This window comes from Zychaea mexicana (genome assembly GCF_025766255.1).
Source record: "Zychaea mexicana strain RSA 1403 chromosome Unknown BDB00scaffold_1, whole genome shotgun sequence".
Lineage (NCBI taxonomy): Eukaryota > Fungi > Mucoromycota > Mucoromycetes > Mucorales > Lichtheimiaceae > Zychaea > Zychaea mexicana.
This window is the reverse complement of record NW_026516664.1, coordinates 26,613-45,528: the sequence shown is the minus strand read 5'-3', so window position 1 is coordinate 45,528 and position 18,916 is coordinate 26,613. Positions and strand designations below refer to the sequence as shown.

Sequence of the window (18,916 nt, the reverse complement as noted above, 5' to 3'; positions counted from 1 at the left end):
GCGAAATGCAGGACGTAATGTGAAGATCGTTCTATTAATAATTATATGAAAATTCAAAGAAAAATTTGGCATGTGGTCACATGTCACTGTTCGTGTTTGACCACAAGGAACAATAGGATATAGCGCTCCACATGTAGGTCTGTTGACGCCCAATGCGAGGCACTTTGTCAGAATGTAAACAAAACTTACAATGAGCCAAATCTGTGATTTTGTCCAGCTGTCGTCATTGAAATCATGATGCATTATATTATGTGTTTCATTTAATGATAACTATTACAGATGGGCATAATGTATATTCTTATAAGAAGGAAAGAACGAGCTAATGGGTGAGTTGGGATGTGTGATCGATGGTAGGAAATTAGCGAAAATGAGGATGAGAGACAGATATACAGAGGAAGATTGTTGCTGGTGATGTAAGTGGGGGGGGGGGGAGGTTGCAGATGAAAGTCAGTTGCAAGGGAAGCATGGAGATTAGTAGAAAGCAAAAGAGAGTGTGATTTAGAAGGTAAGAAAATGCGAGGTATACGGTTGCGGTACGATAGATTACATGTGTAATGTGGTTGTAACGGAGAGATGAGTGTAAATGCAAAGAAACAAGAGAAAATGCCAAGAGAAATCCAATGCGTCACTCTCCTCCTCCTATCAAAAAAAGAACGTACCCTATCGTTCCCTCTCCGCAAAAGGGGGACGGAGCAGGTGGAGGAGTATGGAAGAAAGTGAGATAATGCAAAGAAGTTTCGTTTTTATGCATGACCCACAGCAGCCGAGAGCGACACGGAATGATGATGAGGGCTATAGAAACGTTCTGGGGTTTGTGGATCGTGCGAGATGGCATTGATGAAAGTATCGAGCTGGATTTGTGCCGTTTGCAATGTCAATGCGGGCGTTGCAGCAGCAGCAGCACGACCATGGTGGCGCAACAACATTTTGTGTGCAGTAGCCAAGGTTCGCGAAGGGTAGCGTTCCAAGAGGGAAGCGTCGCGATCCAGAGCCAAGTACACCGAAGCGCCTAGCCCATCGACGGACATGACATCCAGGTTGCCGCCAAAATGGCTTGCCAACACCTTGGCCGAACGCCATCCGCTCATGGCGTCCCAGACGGCGCTGGAGTCGAGATGTTGGTCCAGCTTGGTGTCTGAGGTTTGGCCTAAGATGCGGGCACAGGTGGGGATGCCAATGGGATCACGCGGTACGTCTTGTAATAAGTCGCTTGGAAGTAGAGGCACGTCTGAATTAAGTCGGAAACCCACGCTTGTAGGACCGCCAAAGACTTGTAGCTCAATGCCTTGCTGGGCATTCGTTGGGTTATTGCGCAATTGGTTCCATGTGCGTTGGAGCCAGCTTTTTTCACTAGAACTGCTACTGCTAGGTTGCTGTTGGTCTGATATCTTTGCCCGCAAGGCCATCAGTGATGTTTCGTATAGAACTCGATGAAGGATGTTGGGAATGTATGTCAGTTCGGTTTCAATACGTGGCTGCAGGCGGATCTCAGGAATATCGCTTTGGCTACCGAGAGCGGAAGCACATGCGTGTCGAGCATCGTCAATGGCTTGTTTGGCAATCGTAACTGGACATACGGCTTGTACCTCGTTGCCGTCTTGATTGGACCATGAAAGATGTTGATCTAATTATTCGGGAGAACAGACGAAAGAAAGAAAGAAAATGTATGTGAGATTAATTGGCATGAACACGCACCTATACAATGGCTTTAAGGGGGAAGCTGGAGGAGGAGGAGGAGAAGGAGAGTGGAGATACAGACATAGTGGACAAAGGTTGTGAAAGTACCGCCCGTCATTTTGTATGCCAAGAGATTTCAATAGGGGCTTAAGGGGGTATGAGGTGGGGGGGGGGGGGAAGAAGAACAAGGGAAGGGAGAACGAAAGAAAGGAAGAGAGCTATGTGCTAGAACATGTCTAGACGAAAGAAAAAGTTATTCTTACCAAGCAAAAGCTGGATGCCAAAGCCAATTGTATTGATGTTGTCCAGCATTGTCGAATTCGATAAGGCGTATCGTAAGCGAATAAGACTGTTAGCCTGTCGTTGTTGGAGTTTGGTCAAGATGTTTCGTAGGGCTCGAGGCGATGTACCCTGAAGCGAAGGATGGAGCAAGGTACAAATGTCGTGAAGATAGCTGTGCGCGACATTGCGAACAATGGGTGATTGGAGCGCGTCGGGCGAGAGTGTGCTCAAGAGGCGCAAGATGTGAGTGTATCTGACAGGTAGTTCGGAGCATAAAAAGGAAGGCGCACTGGCAGCTGGCAATGATGGCTCATTGTGTTGTTGTTGCTGCTGCTGCTGCTGGTGGTGGTTACTGATACTACCAAAACAAGTCAATTTCTCTTGTCAATAACAACAATCATTTCCATATGTGTCTGTGTCTGTGGAACCTTTCAATACCTCTTGCTATTGTTGTGTGCTGGTGGTACGACTGACGACATATGTGATAACTAGAGAGGGTACACAAAAAAACTATATATCAGAACAACTGTCCGATCTGATCGAGAAAAAGAAATAAGATTCTTTTGGAGAATATTTACCGAAACGCGAGTTTCTTGGGATGCCCACAGTCCTGCGAGGATGCGACGTGGAAGAACATTGATCACTTGTGATTGGAGCATTATTAATTCGTTTGTTCTGACAAGGTAATAGTAATAGTAGTAGTAGTAGTAGTAGTAGAAGAAGAAGAAAGCGTATAGCAGTAGTATAAAGACTAGAAGTAGTAGTAAAGTGGAATAATAAAAAAGTCGTCAAGGAGACACGGTCCTTTTATATTTCACGAAAAAACAAAATCCTCATGTCGGCCCTTTTCATTCTACGGCTTCTATACAGAAACACTGTTCTTCTCCCCCCCTTGCATTGACTCTCCTCCTGCTCCTTTCCAATTCGTTGCTCCCCCATCGACCCAACACCCCCCAAATGAAAAAATAAGATATGCATATTGCAATTTGCTGCCATGCCTCCGACTCATCATCCACTCAACGCACGTTATAATAGAACGCGCGTCTGTGGTGTATATATTGCAGGGCGTGGATTGAGTGGCCTCTCCCTCTCTCGCTTCTAACTAACTCACGTCTTTCCTCGATGTAACCTCCAACTGCTGCCTCTTCTTGCACAGCAGCAGCAACAACCAGCATCAGTCCCGGTAATAAGATGTAAGCGCTGCTTCTTTTATCTTGCCACCACGTCTTATGTCTGACAACGATACAGCAGACACTATGCATGGTCTATAGATTCCATTGTGCTCTAAATGACAGTACCAAACCTTCTCTTTCGCTCTCCAACTGTCTTTCATTTTCAGTATGTCGTCTATTTCCATGTGCATATCGGAGCTTTTGTTCGAAATACAATGCCCTGTAGACAATATAATGTTTGCTGATGAATAATAAAGATTAGAGCAGTGATGACGGCCCATTCCCCGCGCCATTTATCTTGTTGCTGCTGCTGCTGCTGCTGTTGCTAGTACCACCATCACCGGAAGCTGCATGAGTCTAAGGCAGTGCAACCATAATAGCAGCCGGCTCTAACGCTTGGTTAAGCAACCAATATGTAGCAGTTCGTATTGGTTATTAAAGAACATGGAGAAAAGGATAAACACAGATATGCAAGATCATCCCTCTCCTACTCAGACGCTTGGCCTCAGCCCTTGTTTGTACCAGACAGACACATACACATCCTTTTACTACTTCTTTTAGTGAAAAAATATGCGCGCATTAACAGTTCCAAAAAAGAGAAAAGTTCATTTGACCTTTTCCAAACAATGTATGCTGCCGCTCTGTATAAACAACAGCAACGATGCTGATTTATACACGTCTATATTTACAGTACCAGCTGTCTATTTTGAGCAAATTGCATAATCTTGGCCTTTATTTACTCTTTCTTATCCGCTTTGATGGATCGGGTTAGTAGTACTGAAGTAGTAGTAAAAGTAGTAGTAAGCAGCTTTGCAAAATTTAAGAGCTCATGACATTAAGGTCCAGCAGTCTACAGTGGTTAAACTTGTATTTGGCTATTCGCGCGCCGTAGTTGTATGTCTGGTGTTTCATCTGGCAGACACGTGTTGGGGGATTTGGATGAAAGGGTTCGAGATCCAACAATTAGGTCGTCGTGATAAGGGGGGCTGGAGATTTTTTCGGTCACTGCTGCTGCTGCTGCTGCTGTTGTTGTTGTTGACGTCGTAGTAGTGCAGTTTCTGGTGGATGTCAAAGAAAAGCACATAAAAAGGGAGACCCGTGCGTTCTCCAGAGTGTTGTCTCTGTTGCGATGGCAGCAAATGTATTATTGCTTGGAGTTAACGCCTATAATTTAGTAACTTCACCTCATACGTATGTAGGGTGTTTCGCATGGTTTTACACTAGGGACCATGGCTAGTACAGTAGGAGTAACGGCCATTCTTTTTTTATAGATCAGCCTTCTCTTTTGCCGATCCATCTTCGTCATCATCATAGTACACTGGTATACACCTTAGCCACCCACTGTATTATCTTTAATCTAAAACAATCGGAGAAGAAGAACGAGGGCTGACGGCTACTATTTGTTACGCTTTGAGAAGTGCGAGGAGAATAATCTGGCGGAGAGGAAGGGGGGGAGGCAGCTTGATCCTTTGTTAGAGGATTATAGTTATATTTGGTGCATTTGCAAAGACACCATTTTGGGTAATGGACAGAATGATAACATTTTCCTTCGTCAAATTTTACTGAGGATGTTAAAACGATCGACATGGTACAGAACATAGCACGTATTTGAAATTTAGTAGCCTTCAAATCATGGCTTACACACAGTAACTTTCTTTAAACCTAAACCCAGTTTGTGGCACCATAGACACCATGGCGTCGCCACATCAGCAGCAAATCAACCGTGCATTAAAAAGTAGCTTTATACATTTGTTATTTACGGTATTTAGGGTGACTGATATATACATACGTGTTCTTGCTGCACCTTGATGACCTGACTAGTGGAATAGTTCGTTTGAGAGTTTTATTTTACCTATCTTTTCAGCAAGGAAACAAAAAAGACAAGAAATGGACGAGATGTTGGAGGGGAGCTGATGACGCCAAAGAAGATGTGTTGGTGTATGATGATGAAGGAACGAAAGAAAAGAAGAAAAAGAAACAGACAATTAATTTATAGCAGAGAAGCAAATAGAATTTACAGAGAGTGATGATTGCGTAAGATAGAGAGTAAGAGAGCGCAAGGAGCTGTGAAGGGAGAGGGAAGGGATGCAAAATATTATTTTTAAAAGCGCAATACACTTGATGTCCCTGCCACCATAGTCTGGGCCTGGGGATGGCTTGAGAATGTCATCATGTTTTGCTGCATACTGTTGGCGCTATTGTTGGTATTTGGAATGGACGGCGACGACGACGACGACGACGATGGTGATGAGAACCGGGCATGATGGTGGGCTGATGGTGCTTCTGCCGTTGACGAAGGATGGTGCTGCTGATGATGATGACGATGATGGTGGGCTGGAAGAGGTTGCTGAGAATGATGAGAATGAGCATGCATGAAAGTAGTGGTGTTATTGTTATTGCTAGCAGCTGTTGTTGCCATGGTATTCTTGTTTTGCTGCTGCTGCTGCTGCTGTAAGCCGGTAAACACATCGTGCTGCTGTTGCTGGGCGACAGGACAGTCCTTATGCGCCAAAAGCAGCGTTTTCAAGCTGACGATTTCCTCCCTTAGAGCGTTGGTCTGGATCTGCAGTTGTTCATTGTCGTTTGTCAAGTACTCAACCTTTGCCTGCAAATTATTGAGCCACTGCTTTTTACGTTGTCGACATTTCAGCGCAGCTGTGATGAAAAAACAATCATTAGTAATAGTCTCTCTTGCACGTCCAATAGTAGTAGTAGTAGTAGTAGTAGTACGACTCTCTTTGGTTTTCCCACATCGACATCACTATTACATCAACCCGCAAAAAGTTCACTCACCAATCCGATTCCGTTCAAGGAAATTTTTGCGTTTCTCGTCATCCTCGTCCTTGTCATTGGATATACGTGTTCGTTTTTTAGTTCTGGTATTATTACTGCTATCATCATCATTGAAAGGATCGATGTTGTCATCGTCTTCGTCGTTATTAGTATCGTATGAGGTCACAGTGGTAGCGGTAGTGGCTGTCGTGAGGTTAGCTTCCGCAGAAGATCGACGTGACCGTTGTTGTCGCTGTTGATGGTGGTGGTCTTGTCTGAATGTTCGATAGGTGCCACCACCACCACCACTTGGACCACCCGTCGCGGATGAAATGCTTGGACCACTAGCGGAGCTACTCATGGACCCGGACCGTGCGTTCACATAGTCATTGGACGCAGGAGTTTCATCCACCGCCGGACCAGCCATGGCAAATGAAAGTGCGGGATCTATCAAAACAGAAATGATTTGAGTCTTTCACACTTTCAGCTTTTGAGAACGCGTCTCCAGAGATTCACCACACACACACAGCAATAGTTCCTACCAGGAGCATATATGTGACTCATGGGTCTTTGTTGCTGTTGTAAGGGTGACGATGCCGATATGGAAGTGGTACCAGTAGCAGCCGTGCTGTGTGTGGTAGCAGTGCTGCTATTACTATTACTATTAGGTGGAATGACTCCATCGCCAATCCCGGGCGGTCTCTGAGGACCCTGTAGCATGGACGGTGATAACGGACCAGCACGAAGCGAGTTCCACGCAATTTGATTGGCAACATCTTTGGGCAATACACCACTGCGCAACAAAGGCGGGACTGGGCTAGTGATAGCTGCCACAGGTGGCAATATTGTCTTTTGCTGCTGCTGCTGCTGATTATTATTATTATTATGAAGTTGGTGTTGTTGGTTATGTTGATGGTTACTGCCAGTGTGACTATGAATGCTACCACCACCACCATTGCTGCTGCCACTACTACTAGTTGCTGTGCTTATGCTCCCGTTTCTTCTGTCTGGTCGATCGGATACAGCGACAGTCGAGAAACTTTGCTCAAATGGATTAGGTTCCTGATCCAACTTGGCGCTCGAGTTGAGTGGTAGTACTGCCATAGGAGGGCTGGGGCTGCTGTTATTATTGTTGCCTATGGATTGTATTTAGTATTTTTGTAGGTGTAGCAAAATTTTTCGTTCATAGCATGGTGGTGTAGTTTATTGACGACAACAACAACGACAACGAACCTTGCACCGGCGACTTGGACTGATTGACCAAATAGTCGACATGGGTCGCATTAGGAACATTGTCTTGGTTGCTGACCATTTCCCCCTTTATGTATGTATAAGCTCTCTTGTTTGTATACGCCTTTAGGGTTCCCGAAAAAAAAATAAAAGGTTATTGTTTCTTTTCCGCACACACAAAGAACTTCCCCCTCCTATTTTTTCCCTCTTGTCATGAATGCCATGGTTTACCTGTTTGTAAGTTTATGTAAGTCAAGAAGAAAAAAGATTTACAGATCAAGTATTATGAATGGGGAAGAAAGAAATAAGGGAAAAGGAAGAAGGCAAAAAAAAAAGGCGTGCTCCTCTCTCTCGGCTAAGGAGACTATTTTTTTTTCGCTCCCTCTCGTATCTCTCCACATTCACACAGAGTATGTGCGCGTGCGTGCAGTATATATGCCAGACCAAGCAGGACACTGGTTAATACTAATTTTCTTTTTTAAATACAGCCTGGCAATTACATCATGTCCTTGTCTTTGGAGGGATGGCATCATTCTGCCTTTGCTCTCTTCCTTTCTTTCTCCTCCCCCCCACCTTTAGTCTCTGCTTTGGACAAAGAGTGGCATCAAGACAGAAGGGCGGAGTAGGGGAGGGTGGAATACACAAGACAAGCGGACGATGGGATGATGGATGGGTGGTGACATGAAACTCAATGGGGCCTATTTGCAAAGGTGTCACAAGAAGAAAAAAGAAATGGGTTTCACCGATAAGGAGAAAAGGGGAAGGAGAAAGCGTTGGTAGGATGATGATGATGCGTTCTGTTGCCTGGGAACAAAAAAGAGTTACAGATTGACGATTTTGTATCGCCGCAACCTAAAAAAAAAACCAAACCAGAGCTGTCAAATAACATAAGCCTTCCCCATATTGCCCTTTCTGAATGCTTTCCTAGGTTGCCATGGAAACTTTAATAATGGGGACACACTGTGCAGTGTATATATGTGTGTGTGTTTTGTTTCATTCCCTGTTGCGGGCATTGTATTGGCAGACACCGCATATTTGAAAACGGTTAAAGTGCGTAGCGATAGTAGTCAAAGGGCTTTAAAAGCGGAACCCTCCATCTCATTTTCTTTTTCTTTATTCTTCTTCTTCTTCTTCTTTTTACTCCAGCATTCGAAGAAGATGTCTTCGTCACCTATTCGTGTGCCTTCAAACACACATCCTTCCCGACTGCCACCCAACTATGGATCACTTTACCCCGCATCTAGCGACCAGCACAACCACCAGCAAGATCACTATGTCTCTGATGCATCTCCGCGGTCTTTTCGCGACGCTGTGGAATCGTTTGCTGGATCATACTCCCGGGCCTCGATCTTGTACGTTGCCGAGAACCTGAATGCTCCAGCAGGAAGCATTCACGAAGACACTCTGTCTTCAGAACATCGAGCCATGGACGAAGAAGAACGAGGCCGGATGAGCGAAGACTCCAAGTATTCAAGGTAAGATTTCTTGTTTTTTTAGTCTTTACAAAATAGGCCAAAATTGCTCTATTTCCCTTACCCTGAAATGTGGGGCTTCAACAAGTTAGCAATAATAACGCAATCAGGTTACCCTATGTAAATTATATTGTATACCCAGACCTCCCATCTTTGACGAAGCATCCTTGAACCGAACCTTATCACAGCGTACTGCCGCAGGCAACAATTATCATTTGTTTCCTTCGTTATCACGCCACACGACCGTGGCTTCTGTTCTTTCCCAGCAGATCTTGCAACACTACGAAGATACCGGTGGTGCAGCACAAGGCAGCACCGGTGCTCCCTTGAAATCGACATTCTTGCAATCCGTCTTTAACGCAGTCAACGTCTTGATTGGTATTGGCATCTTGGCTCTTCCTCTAGCATTTCGATGCGGCGGCTGGCTGTTTGGCTCGTTGATCTTTTTTTTCTGCGCTGCGGGCACCAATTACACCGCCAAAATCATTGTCCGCTGCTTGGATGCTTCAAGTGGCGCTGCCACCTATGGCGACATGGGTGCTGCTGCTTTCAATGAAAGTGGCCGCACGCTCGTCAGCGGGTTCTTTATTGTCGAGCTCATGACGATCGGCATTGCCATGGTCGTGTTGCTCGGCGACGGTATCCAGTCGTTCTGGCCCAATGTTGATCTGGTCACCGTCCGCATCTTTTCGTTCTGTGCCTTGACGCCTACCATGTTTCTGCCTATGCGCAAGTTGGCATTGACAAGCTTGGTTGGTATCCTCGCATGCATCTGTCTTTTGGTCACGGTGCTGTTTGATGGTTTCTCGAAAAAGACACAGCCGGGTAGTCTGCTGGAACCTATGGTAAAGAAAGACAACGTGTTTTTTCTGCTAGTTACTCCCTCAATGTCCGTCGTCTAACTGGTTACTCTGTGTGTGTGTGCGTGTTTTCCAGGAAACAGAAATAGTTCCTTCAGATTGGTACAACGTGCCACTTGCGTTTGGTCTTGTGATGGCAGGCTTTTCGGGGCATGCCGTGTTTCCATCCATCTACCGCGACATGGACGATCCAAAACAGTATGAACGCATGGTTGACATTGCATACCTGGTCACTGCTGGTGCCTATATCACTATGGCCGTGGCAGGCTACCTGATGTTTGGCCTGGAAACAATGCAGGAGGTATGATGCATACACACATCTTCTTTTTCATTAATACCAATTTTGGGAGGATGAACTGTCTGTTTGGATATAATGAATCGTTTGTTCTCCGTTTGTTCGGAATGTTTCCTTTTTGTTTATTATCATGTAAAGAAAGTAAAAGGTGCCACTAACTTGTTATAACTACACCAACACTCGCTTTTGCCTGCCTCTGTTAATAATACATAATAGATAACACAAAACCTGGCCAACACTCCAGGTTATTACAAGATCGTAACCCAGTTTGGCATCGGATTGATGGTTTTAACCCCTCTTGCGAAATACGGATTGATGTTGAATCCAGTCAATTTGAGTTTGGAGTTATCCTTATTGACCAAGTTTGAAGATTGGATTCGGTTTCATGCTTGGCGAAAGCATCTCATCACGGCCTCGATTCGGATCATTGTCAGCCTTGTGATTGTCTATACTGCCACCGTCTTTCCTGGTTTCGACCGTGTGGTGGTAAATATTATTGATTTTTACTTACCCTCTGTTCCCTCTCTTCCAATCGTATCAATAGCTACTACTACCAGCAGTGGTTTACCTGCTAACTGTAGCTTTTCGAATATGGAGCTAACTCACTTGACTGATTTCTCTAGTCACTCTTGGGTGCCTTGTTCAGTTTCGGCATTTCTGCTATATTCCCTTTGCTTTGTTACCGCCGACTCTTTGCAGATTCTATCACTTGGAAGGAGTCCATACTGAATAACTTGATTTTGCTTATATCCACATTTATGGCTGTCCTCGGTACCATTTGGAGCTTTCTACCCAATAATATATGAACAGCTTACATTTTACATAATATATATGATGCAACAGCAGCGCAGATTACACACACATACACACACACACACACACACACACACACACACACGAGCACATACCACTATAACTCATCACATCACTGAAGCCATCATCGTCTTTATCATCATCACCATCACACTCTCCCTCCTTTTTTTTTGTTACTACAGTTAGAAGAAATCAAAAGAAGCCTTTTTTTTGTACAAGAAAAAATAGTCGTGTAAGACATTAAATCCACAAAAGCATAATTGATACTACAAGGAAAATTGGGGAGGGGTTAGCTGGGGTGTGTGTGTGGTTGAAAATATAAGATTCAGAGTGACAATAGGTCCAAAAAATAGTTATGAAGAAAGAAATAGAAAATTGCTTCGATAATGGAAAATGTAAAGGGGTGTGTGGTGAGACTACGGAAAACAAAGCTAAGAAAAGATACGTGTGTGTATATATAGAGTATATGTAATGTGTACGTGTAAAAGTTTGTTATATGGTCCGTTTGGTGGCTTCTTTTTTTTTCTTTTCAACTACTTGAGGACCCATAGTGAGGAAGAGGAGGGGAGGGAGAGAGAGAGAGAGAGAGAGAGAGAGAGAGAGAAAGAGCGTATATATATAGAAAGGGTGAGGTGTGGGGAAGGGAAAGAAAGGGCAAAGAGTTGATATGTACTATCCTGTAAAGCATTCTTGGTTCTAATCAGTTCGATGGTTTATCAGCCTGGCGTGTATGAACTGTGTTGCCCGCACAAGGAAGAAATGTTATATTTCGCCCTGTTGTTCTTCTTCTGACCGGTAATCTTTTGCTAGCTTTGAGTCTTCCTCCTCTTTCGTTTTGACAGCTCGCACGTAGTCATGCGTAACCGTTTGCTTTGGATCGTTTCCAGATGTTGGTGATGATTTAGTGGTTGTGGATGCTGCTGTATTACCCGTCGATGGCGTTGCATTTGTTGTAGCCGACGGCGACGACGACGTACCGTCACCACCACCAGTGGCCTTGGTACCATCTTGTGAGATATGTATACTCTCGAACTGAGATGTGAAACCTTGGCTCCAATCCGTGTTGTCATTGTCACTGCTAGTAAAGTCACCAAATGGATCGTCTTCATCGTCGTCATCGTTGTTTTGTCTCGTAGCAGTAGTAGTAGCCTGTTTGGATTGCTGCTGCTGTTGTTGTTGCTCTTGTGATGATTGTTGTTGCTGTTGGCTTTTGTTTTTGGTCAAGTCCTCATTATCATCCTCATCAGCATCATCGGCTTCGTCGACATGACTCTGCGTGCGATGCAACATGCTAGTTTGTGGGAATGGTGCAAATCCTCTCGACCAATCTTGGGGTACTCTTCCGGATTCCTGAAAAAAATTATTTGTGTATTATGCATGATAGATAATTAGCTCACCAACTCACGAGACTTTGACCTTCCATCCTGCGCGGCAAAAGCATATTTAGAGCGATTTATTACCTCATCATCGTCACTACCATATTCCTCGTCATCCTCAAGTTCATCATGTGTACCGGCCATGTGATGCGCTGCAAGTTGATCACTGTTACCCATACCAAATGCACCGCCATAATACTCTCGATCATAATCATCGCGTCCGCTGAAAAAAAAAGCCCAATAGTAAGTTTTTTTAAATTCTCGAGATCTCGTTCTTCGTATGCGTTTCAAACAGAAAATCATAACTTTATCTTGCATTAGCCACTTACGTGATCCAGTTCTCATGTTCTTCATCCTCATCATCGTCTAGATCACCATCTGGACCATGTCTGCCTAGATACCGCGAATACTAATTATGAAGAAAAGAGTATGCAATTTTTTCAAGTCAGTGTCTTTTAGATGACACAAAAAGTGCAAGTCTTACCTGACCGGCGGTAGCATCCTCCAAAGGCTCTTCCTCCTCTTCTTCATCCGTGGCTGCACCATCCATACCATCATTGGGTCTAGGGCCAGCGAGGGGAAGACGATCTCGTTCCTTGGTATCCTTGAGCTCGCCATTGCAATAATCGTTCCAGGCATCCATGTCAACATCATCCTTGATCATGCCGACGATCGCTTCGGGATATCCTTCGAATAACTTGATGATCTCATCGGCAATGAACGTCAAATGACCCATGTAACCCAATCGCATTCCCTTTGGCTTAGCACTATGTTTATAAACAAAGCACCATGGCCTTTTGTAAATCCTGATGCCAAATCATCCATTTCCTTCCATCTTTTTTCATAAATAATAGAACCAGAAAATACTCTTTACCATTCCTCGTCATTGGCCTTTTGTGCTTGTACCATTTTATCCGTCAGTTTGCCATCCTTGAAGACCGAAATGGCTAAATGGCAGTTATATCCCTTATCCATACGACCATTGAATACTTGGTGAAGCATATCATAAATGACGTAATGTAAGAAATTGTTCCACGGAAATGTAAAGAACAAGTCCTATAGCCATGATGGTATTCAAAAATCAATAGCTTTCATGAGTGGATGATGTGCCAAAAAAAGAAATGAGCTCTTTTAGAATAAGGTTTACACTTACAATGCAAGTAGGCATAACGCGATGCTCCACAAATTGAACCTTGAGATAGTCGCCAATCGATAAATCATCCTTCTTTTCTTCTTCAGCCGAACCAGCAGCTTGCTTTCCTTCGTTGCCGTCCTCTTTGGATGTTGTTGTAGTGGTAGCGGCGGTGTTGTTGGTTGAAATAGTAGTAGTAGTAGTAATAGTAGTAGTAGCTTCTTCGGTAGCGGCGGCAGTGGATGCTGGAGTTGTAGTAGTAGCCTTTTGCGTACCATCATCACCATCATCCTTCTTTGTCTCTTGCTGGCCATCCACTGCATTGCTATCAGACGCGGTAGTCGTAGAAGCAGCAGCAACACTTTCTTCGTTCTTAGTAGATGATGCATCGTCATTCTTTTCCTGGTCCACTTCTTGTTCCTGTCCTTCTTCCTCTTCTTCCTCATCAAACGTGTTGGAGTTCAAATTGGACATGTTGGAACAATGTAACAATTCAGCAAATAGCTCACAAATCTTGAGCCTTTCAAATCCAAGCGGCACTTGTTCGCCTAATGTTGTACGCATGGGTCCACTCTATTACCAAGCCCAACATACAGTAAAGTATTCGCTTATAGTTAGTAACCAACATAACCTCAAATTAACTAGCGATAAATTGGAAATTACCACTGATCGAGGCTTTATAAGCAGATTGTTGAAATCGCCAACATGATCCGCCAATACTTTGAGCATGTCAGCCAGTGATACCGATGTTTGACGCATCATTGCATTTGCATTGTAACCGTACGCGCCATTAAGCATAGGATCATTATCCATGTCACTAACAATGTTTTTATACATGTTGTCAGTCGGATTGCTTTTCTTTCTCCGGGCGTTCCCGACCAATCCCATCCATGGAAAAGTTTCTCTTATTATCCTTTCCACTCCCCCGCAAGTTTCCTTTGGGACGAACCTGTTGTTGTGTCGGATAAGATCAATAATAATTGTGACGCCGTTGATCAAGGTTGAAGTCGAATTTGGTGCCTTATCATCCAGCATGAAATTGGCCAACTTTCGAATCACTCGCTCACTAGTGATATGGTTTTAAGCTAAGCTTAGTATTTTATGTTCTGTATGCGCGTCATTATACCCTGGTTTGAGTCTGTTTTACAGCCATTTTCCAACCCTATTTTGATTTTACCTCTTAAGGTCGATGATCAAGTCGTTTAATCCAATACTAGGCGATTCCACAAGACTTGTTTGGGACATACGGATGATCTCGCAAATGCATTGTTGCGCAACAGAATGTTCCTACAATACAAGGACGGCATTTGTATTAGGCACTATACACGTATATACACCTTAAAAAACGATCCAATACCGTTCCTTAACTTACTTCACTATCCAGGTACGGATCGAGTCTGTCTACCAAATTATCCAATAACCCGTTATCACTCAGCCACTATTTAGGATTGGAAAATGAGCGGTAACGACAGATATCATTAGTTAAGAAGCCATCATACATCGATATATTATGGAAATTGACACCTTATTCAGTCTCCAATACACCTTTTCCTTTTCTCTTTACCTGCACAATGCCTTTTCCTTCTGAGAGTTCTTCTACGCGCACCAACGTCAATAACAGGTCCATAATAGCAGACGTTTGTAAATGCGCCAAAATCTGTTGTAGATGTTCGGGTTTGGATTTGATAAAATCAAGTACCTATTCAACGACATAACGGATGAATAAAATCGCCGACAAAATATCCAGGTTCTTGTCACATGTGGAAGGGTTATGGCGTTTGGGCCACACGCCCCCATGTCCCCCACCCTTCCTCCCCCCAACACAGACACACACACACACGCGCATACCCAAGTCTCTCCTTCCCTCATTTTCTGGTGTTCTCACTCTATACTCGAGCATAGATCAACGCGCGCAACACGCATATCTTACCTCAATGGTACGCTTTGTTAAGAACACACTTATGGTCTTGCAGAAATATTGTGCTTGGAGCGAATCTAGACCCAGTTCTTCTTCAGCTTCCTCGTCGTCGTTGTTTTCATCATCGACGTTTTCTGTGTGTTGTTCCTCTTGATCCTTTTCTTCTTCTTTCACTTTGTCCTTCTCGCTCTCGTCTTGCTGCTTTTCCTCTTCCTGCTGCTGTTGTTTATATTCTGCAGGTGGTGTAGCCGCTTCGGATGTCTTGGGTTGTTTTTGCTTTTGTTCTTCTCCTTCGACTACAGCTCGACGTCTCGGGGCAGCAGGACGATCCAAAAATGCCCAGAATGATTCGAGCATCTCCTTATTATCCAAAACGATACTATCGACGATCTGTGGGATTTCGCAAGCCATAATCTCGCATGCAAGGAACGGATACCTGCCGTGATCGTACATATGGCATATCAAGGAAGAGAGAGAGAACACATTAATGCTACAGCTCTTTTTCTGTTTCTCCTTCAAAAAGCTAACCCAAACCAAACTCACTTGAAACGTCGGCTTTCATCAAGATCGGTTGCTGTAATATAGTTCAACAGTTTCGTCAAGTTTTCTGTTTTGCAGAAGCTAAGTTTTTTTAAAAGAAAGATAGTAGTCAAGGGTTGAAACAGGACATAAATGTATTGTGTGTATTATCCCGCGTGTGGGCTGCTTCGGCAACAAAAAAATCCAAGTTCCCAAAAAAAGGTTCTTGTTTGCGTAATTCCAGTTCCACCACCACCGACATCCTCCATTCATGAAACGATGGTAGTCCATGTTGCCGAAATGGGGTGATGTTTGAAATGGATTCGCAAAAGCTAAAGCTGCACAGCAGATATAACAGAAAAGTTAAGCTAATCTATAAGAATAGTAATGGTTATATAAAAAAGGATACTAGTCGACCAGCTTTTGGTTGTGAGACTTGGCTTCCTGTAAAAGATCTTCCTCCTCCATGATATCTTCTAGCTCGATATCTTCTCGATCTAACAGCGTGTCTATCGCCGAAGGATTATGGAAACCAAAACGCCAAAACATGATGATCTCGTTTTTAACGTGGAAAAAGGGAAAAAAAGTTAGAGTGGTAAAAAAAAAGAAGGAGGTGAAGAGAGAGGTGTAGGTTTTTTAGTAAACAGGCAAGAGAAAGAAAGGTGTGTAGTTTAGTAGGTGGGGTTTGTTAGTGAGAAAGAAAGAGAGAGAGAGAAAAAGGATATAAAACAGCGAGAGCCTGTTGGAGGAGAGCGAACTTGCAACCGCCAAAGCTACACCAAAGCACAGAGAGCAGAGAGACTGATTGTGAGCCCCGTTATGACATCACTTTCCTATTGGCTGATGGTGATGAGGATCGCGCGGGCCCTATGAATCTTTATCAACGGCAACCTCTTTTCCTAGGTTGGGCGATCTACAAATCGTTGGTCATGTAGAACATGTACGTGCATGTGCGGCTGGCATTTTTGTAATTCTTTATTTATAGCTATATAGCCGCATAATATTGTCACGTATTCTCTTCTCTCCTTTACTGCTGCGATGGTATTCAGAGAGGTATAGCTATGAGTAGTAACAAGCATCATGTCAGTGCGCGCCACAGCAACAACAATAATGATAATACCCTCCCACCAAACACCCCACCCAACCCCTCCCCCCCCCACGCCTCCATTTCCCCGCTACGACGATGGAAGAAATTACGCGTAGTACTCATAATGTTACAGGACTGGTATACGCCAAGAACGAAAATAGAAACCCTATTTTCTGCTGTTTAGCCCACCACAAAAAAGAGTCGAGACTACTTTTCTCCCACTGCAGGTCTTTTCGTGAATCCACTACCGATGATGATCCTATCAATACCGTCACGATAGTATGCACCAGGTACATAAAGACAATTGGCATAGAACACGATGATCGGCTGCATCGCGCGTTCCATAACAGTATCGCCCCCTTCTTTTTTTACCTTTTCTTTCCTTTGTAACCCCAAAAAAAAGGAGGTTTCGAGTTAAACTCAAGGGACCCTTACACATATATGGTGTGTAGTGAGAAAACTATCAAACAAGAGTTTCAGCTTTTTTGCTTATGTTTATACGTCATGCCCTTTTTTTCTTGAGGCAAGGAAAGTATTTACGCGAAGAGAGTTCTCGTTACCTAAACTACTATCACATATCAGCTACATCAACAAAAGAAATGCAACAACAATAGAATAGACTTTTAATGCTTTGATACTGATGAATGCTATTGGGAATGGTCGCGTCTCAATATACGTCTGTCCTACAATCGTGTTTAAAACGTCGCCCGGTTATTGTGTTTTTTCAAGTGCTGAAATTTCCGTTCTGTAACGGTAAATAAGAAGGAATTTCCATATTGAGAGCTTATACCTTTCTTCATGTCTCCAATTAAGTTAAAAGGGCCTTCTTGCTCTGAGCATGTACAGTGTCTAGTATAGTTACAATGAATTACATTTTTCAAAGAAAGGTTCCATCGTCGCGAGTTTTTTTAAGAACTTTAATATAACGTCAAGGCCAGGTTTATTTTTTTCGTTATACCCCTTCTTTATCTCTAATCTTCACATCAAATATGCATCATTTAGGGCTTCACTTAACTATCCTAAGCGAATCCTTCGGCATTACGCACATCTCTCTTCTGATAACATCTTCATCCAGCACCGGCAGCTCCCTTTTATAAACGATGGGTGTCACTGGTTTCCATGAAAACGGTCGCCATACTAGCGCTTGCCATGTAAAATATAAGATATTTATCCAAATTCTTGCCGTTCTTTGCTATATTCTCTTTGTTTTCCAGTCCATCTGTCGTTCATGCGGTTTATGTAAAAAGTCATTACTGTACAATTAAGGAAGAGAGGCATGATACATATCAAGTTATCGTATAGTTTCGGCATCGTACCTGGACCTGCCTTAAGCCCATCCGAATTCCCGGATTGGGTGTATGAGCGTTCATTCGCCAAATGAGGGAAACAAAAGAAAATACTTTCACGCCGTACCATTCTGTCCTTCAACCCCTCAGATATCGGATCAGATGATATGACAAAGGTATACGAACAGCCATCTAAGCTGCACTGATTCATTTTGACATGATACTTTTGAAATAATTTACGTGGATATAAATGTATTATCACCGGTGTTCAAGCCGCTGAACTGGCTAGGTCGCTGTAGCGAGGATGACTTGGACACTTTTTTTCCAGTAAATTAGTTGCTATGAAAACATGCATCTTAATCTGGCAACATATGCACCTTTTAACATCCACTGGTAAAGCGAATTATCAAAGACCTTGTCCACTACAAACTAAACACGGCAGAGTTCAGAGATGCCAATGCGGACCCCGATGCTGTCAATCTCAACCGTATTCGACCTGTGGATCAATAAATAACATTAGAGTCGATGTCGACCTCTCAAGTCAACCTTCAATCATAAACGGTAATGCTTGAAGACTGACCTTCGGTTAGAAGTGAGAGCTCAAATACTATAGTACAAGGGTCGGTTCGAATCTTTAATTCGATCAAGATCCATCTATATATCTTTAAGAATAAAGTTAAGCGATACTTCCATTTATTAAAAAAACGGCCTGAACAAGCCATTATTCGTAAATTAGTACAGTAGGTGTCACAACGGCACTTACACTTTTTGGTTAACTAAAAGACAATACTAATTATTTGTACGATGAAGCCGCTATCTAAAGGTATGTATGATGCTGGCACTGGAATCAAAAATAAGAAAACAGTTATATCCATTTCATACATATATTATCACCAATGACACCAATCCATAAAACATCAATACTAGGTTATGTTGAGATTTTAACAAAAGTGCTCTATACGATATAGTATGCTGGAGGTTAAATATATTTTCTCGAATGAAAGTGATGACTACAGTATAGCAGA

At 43.3% G+C, this 18,916-nt stretch overlaps 4 protein-coding genes across 4 annotated transcripts; 1 reads left to right on the top strand and 3 right to left on the bottom strand.

Annotated features, from left to right (window-relative positions):
* Positions 1-743: 743 nt before the first annotated feature.
* BDB00DRAFT_753248 (uncharacterized protein) lies at positions 744-2,618 on the bottom strand (the record flags this gene model as incomplete). Its single annotated transcript, XM_053118684.1, has 3 exons — positions 744-1,624; positions 1,941-2,295; positions 2,538-2,618. 3 exons carry the CDS (start codon positions 2,616-2,618, stop codon positions 744-746), a joined length of 1,317 nt encoding a protein of 438 aa, XP_052985697.1.
* Positions 2,619-5,232: 2,614 nt separating this feature from the next.
* Positions 5,233-7,215, bottom strand: BDB00DRAFT_866311 (uncharacterized protein; the record flags this gene model as incomplete). Its single annotated transcript, XM_053126207.1, has 4 exons — positions 5,233-5,786; positions 5,925-6,350; positions 6,446-7,039; positions 7,137-7,215. 4 exons carry the CDS (start codon positions 7,213-7,215, stop codon positions 5,233-5,235), a joined length of 1,653 nt encoding a protein of 550 aa, XP_052985696.1.
* Positions 7,216-8,224: 1,009 nt separating this feature from the next.
* Positions 8,225-10,709, top strand: BDB00DRAFT_793925 (transmembrane amino acid transporter protein-domain-containing protein). The gene is given in 6 exon segments (XM_053121269.1): positions 8,225-8,608; positions 8,748-9,450; positions 9,542-9,766; positions 9,977-10,246; positions 10,384-10,636; positions 10,647-10,709. 5 exon segments carry the CDS (start codon positions 8,292-8,294, stop codon positions 10,564-10,566), a joined length of 1,698 nt encoding a protein of 565 aa, XP_052985695.1. The 5' UTR covers positions 8,225-8,291; the 3' UTR covers positions 10,567-10,636; positions 10,647-10,709.
* Positions 10,710-11,335: 626 nt separating this feature from the next.
* BDB00DRAFT_866309 (SIT4 phosphatase-associated protein-domain-containing protein) lies at positions 11,336-16,067 on the bottom strand (the record flags this gene model as incomplete). The annotated part of the gene is made up of 14 exons (XM_053126206.1): positions 11,336-11,923; positions 12,034-12,172; positions 12,279-12,358; positions 12,434-12,716; positions 12,824-13,005; positions 13,103-13,654; positions 13,745-13,898; positions 14,031-14,147; positions 14,259-14,368; positions 14,454-14,519; positions 14,646-14,780; positions 15,012-15,435; positions 15,543-15,620; positions 15,928-16,067. The coding sequence occupies 14 exons, from the start codon at positions 16,065-16,067 to the stop codon at positions 11,336-11,338; spliced, it is 3,048 nt and encodes a 1,015-aa protein (XP_052985694.1).
* Positions 16,068-18,916: the final 2,849 nt, after the last annotated feature.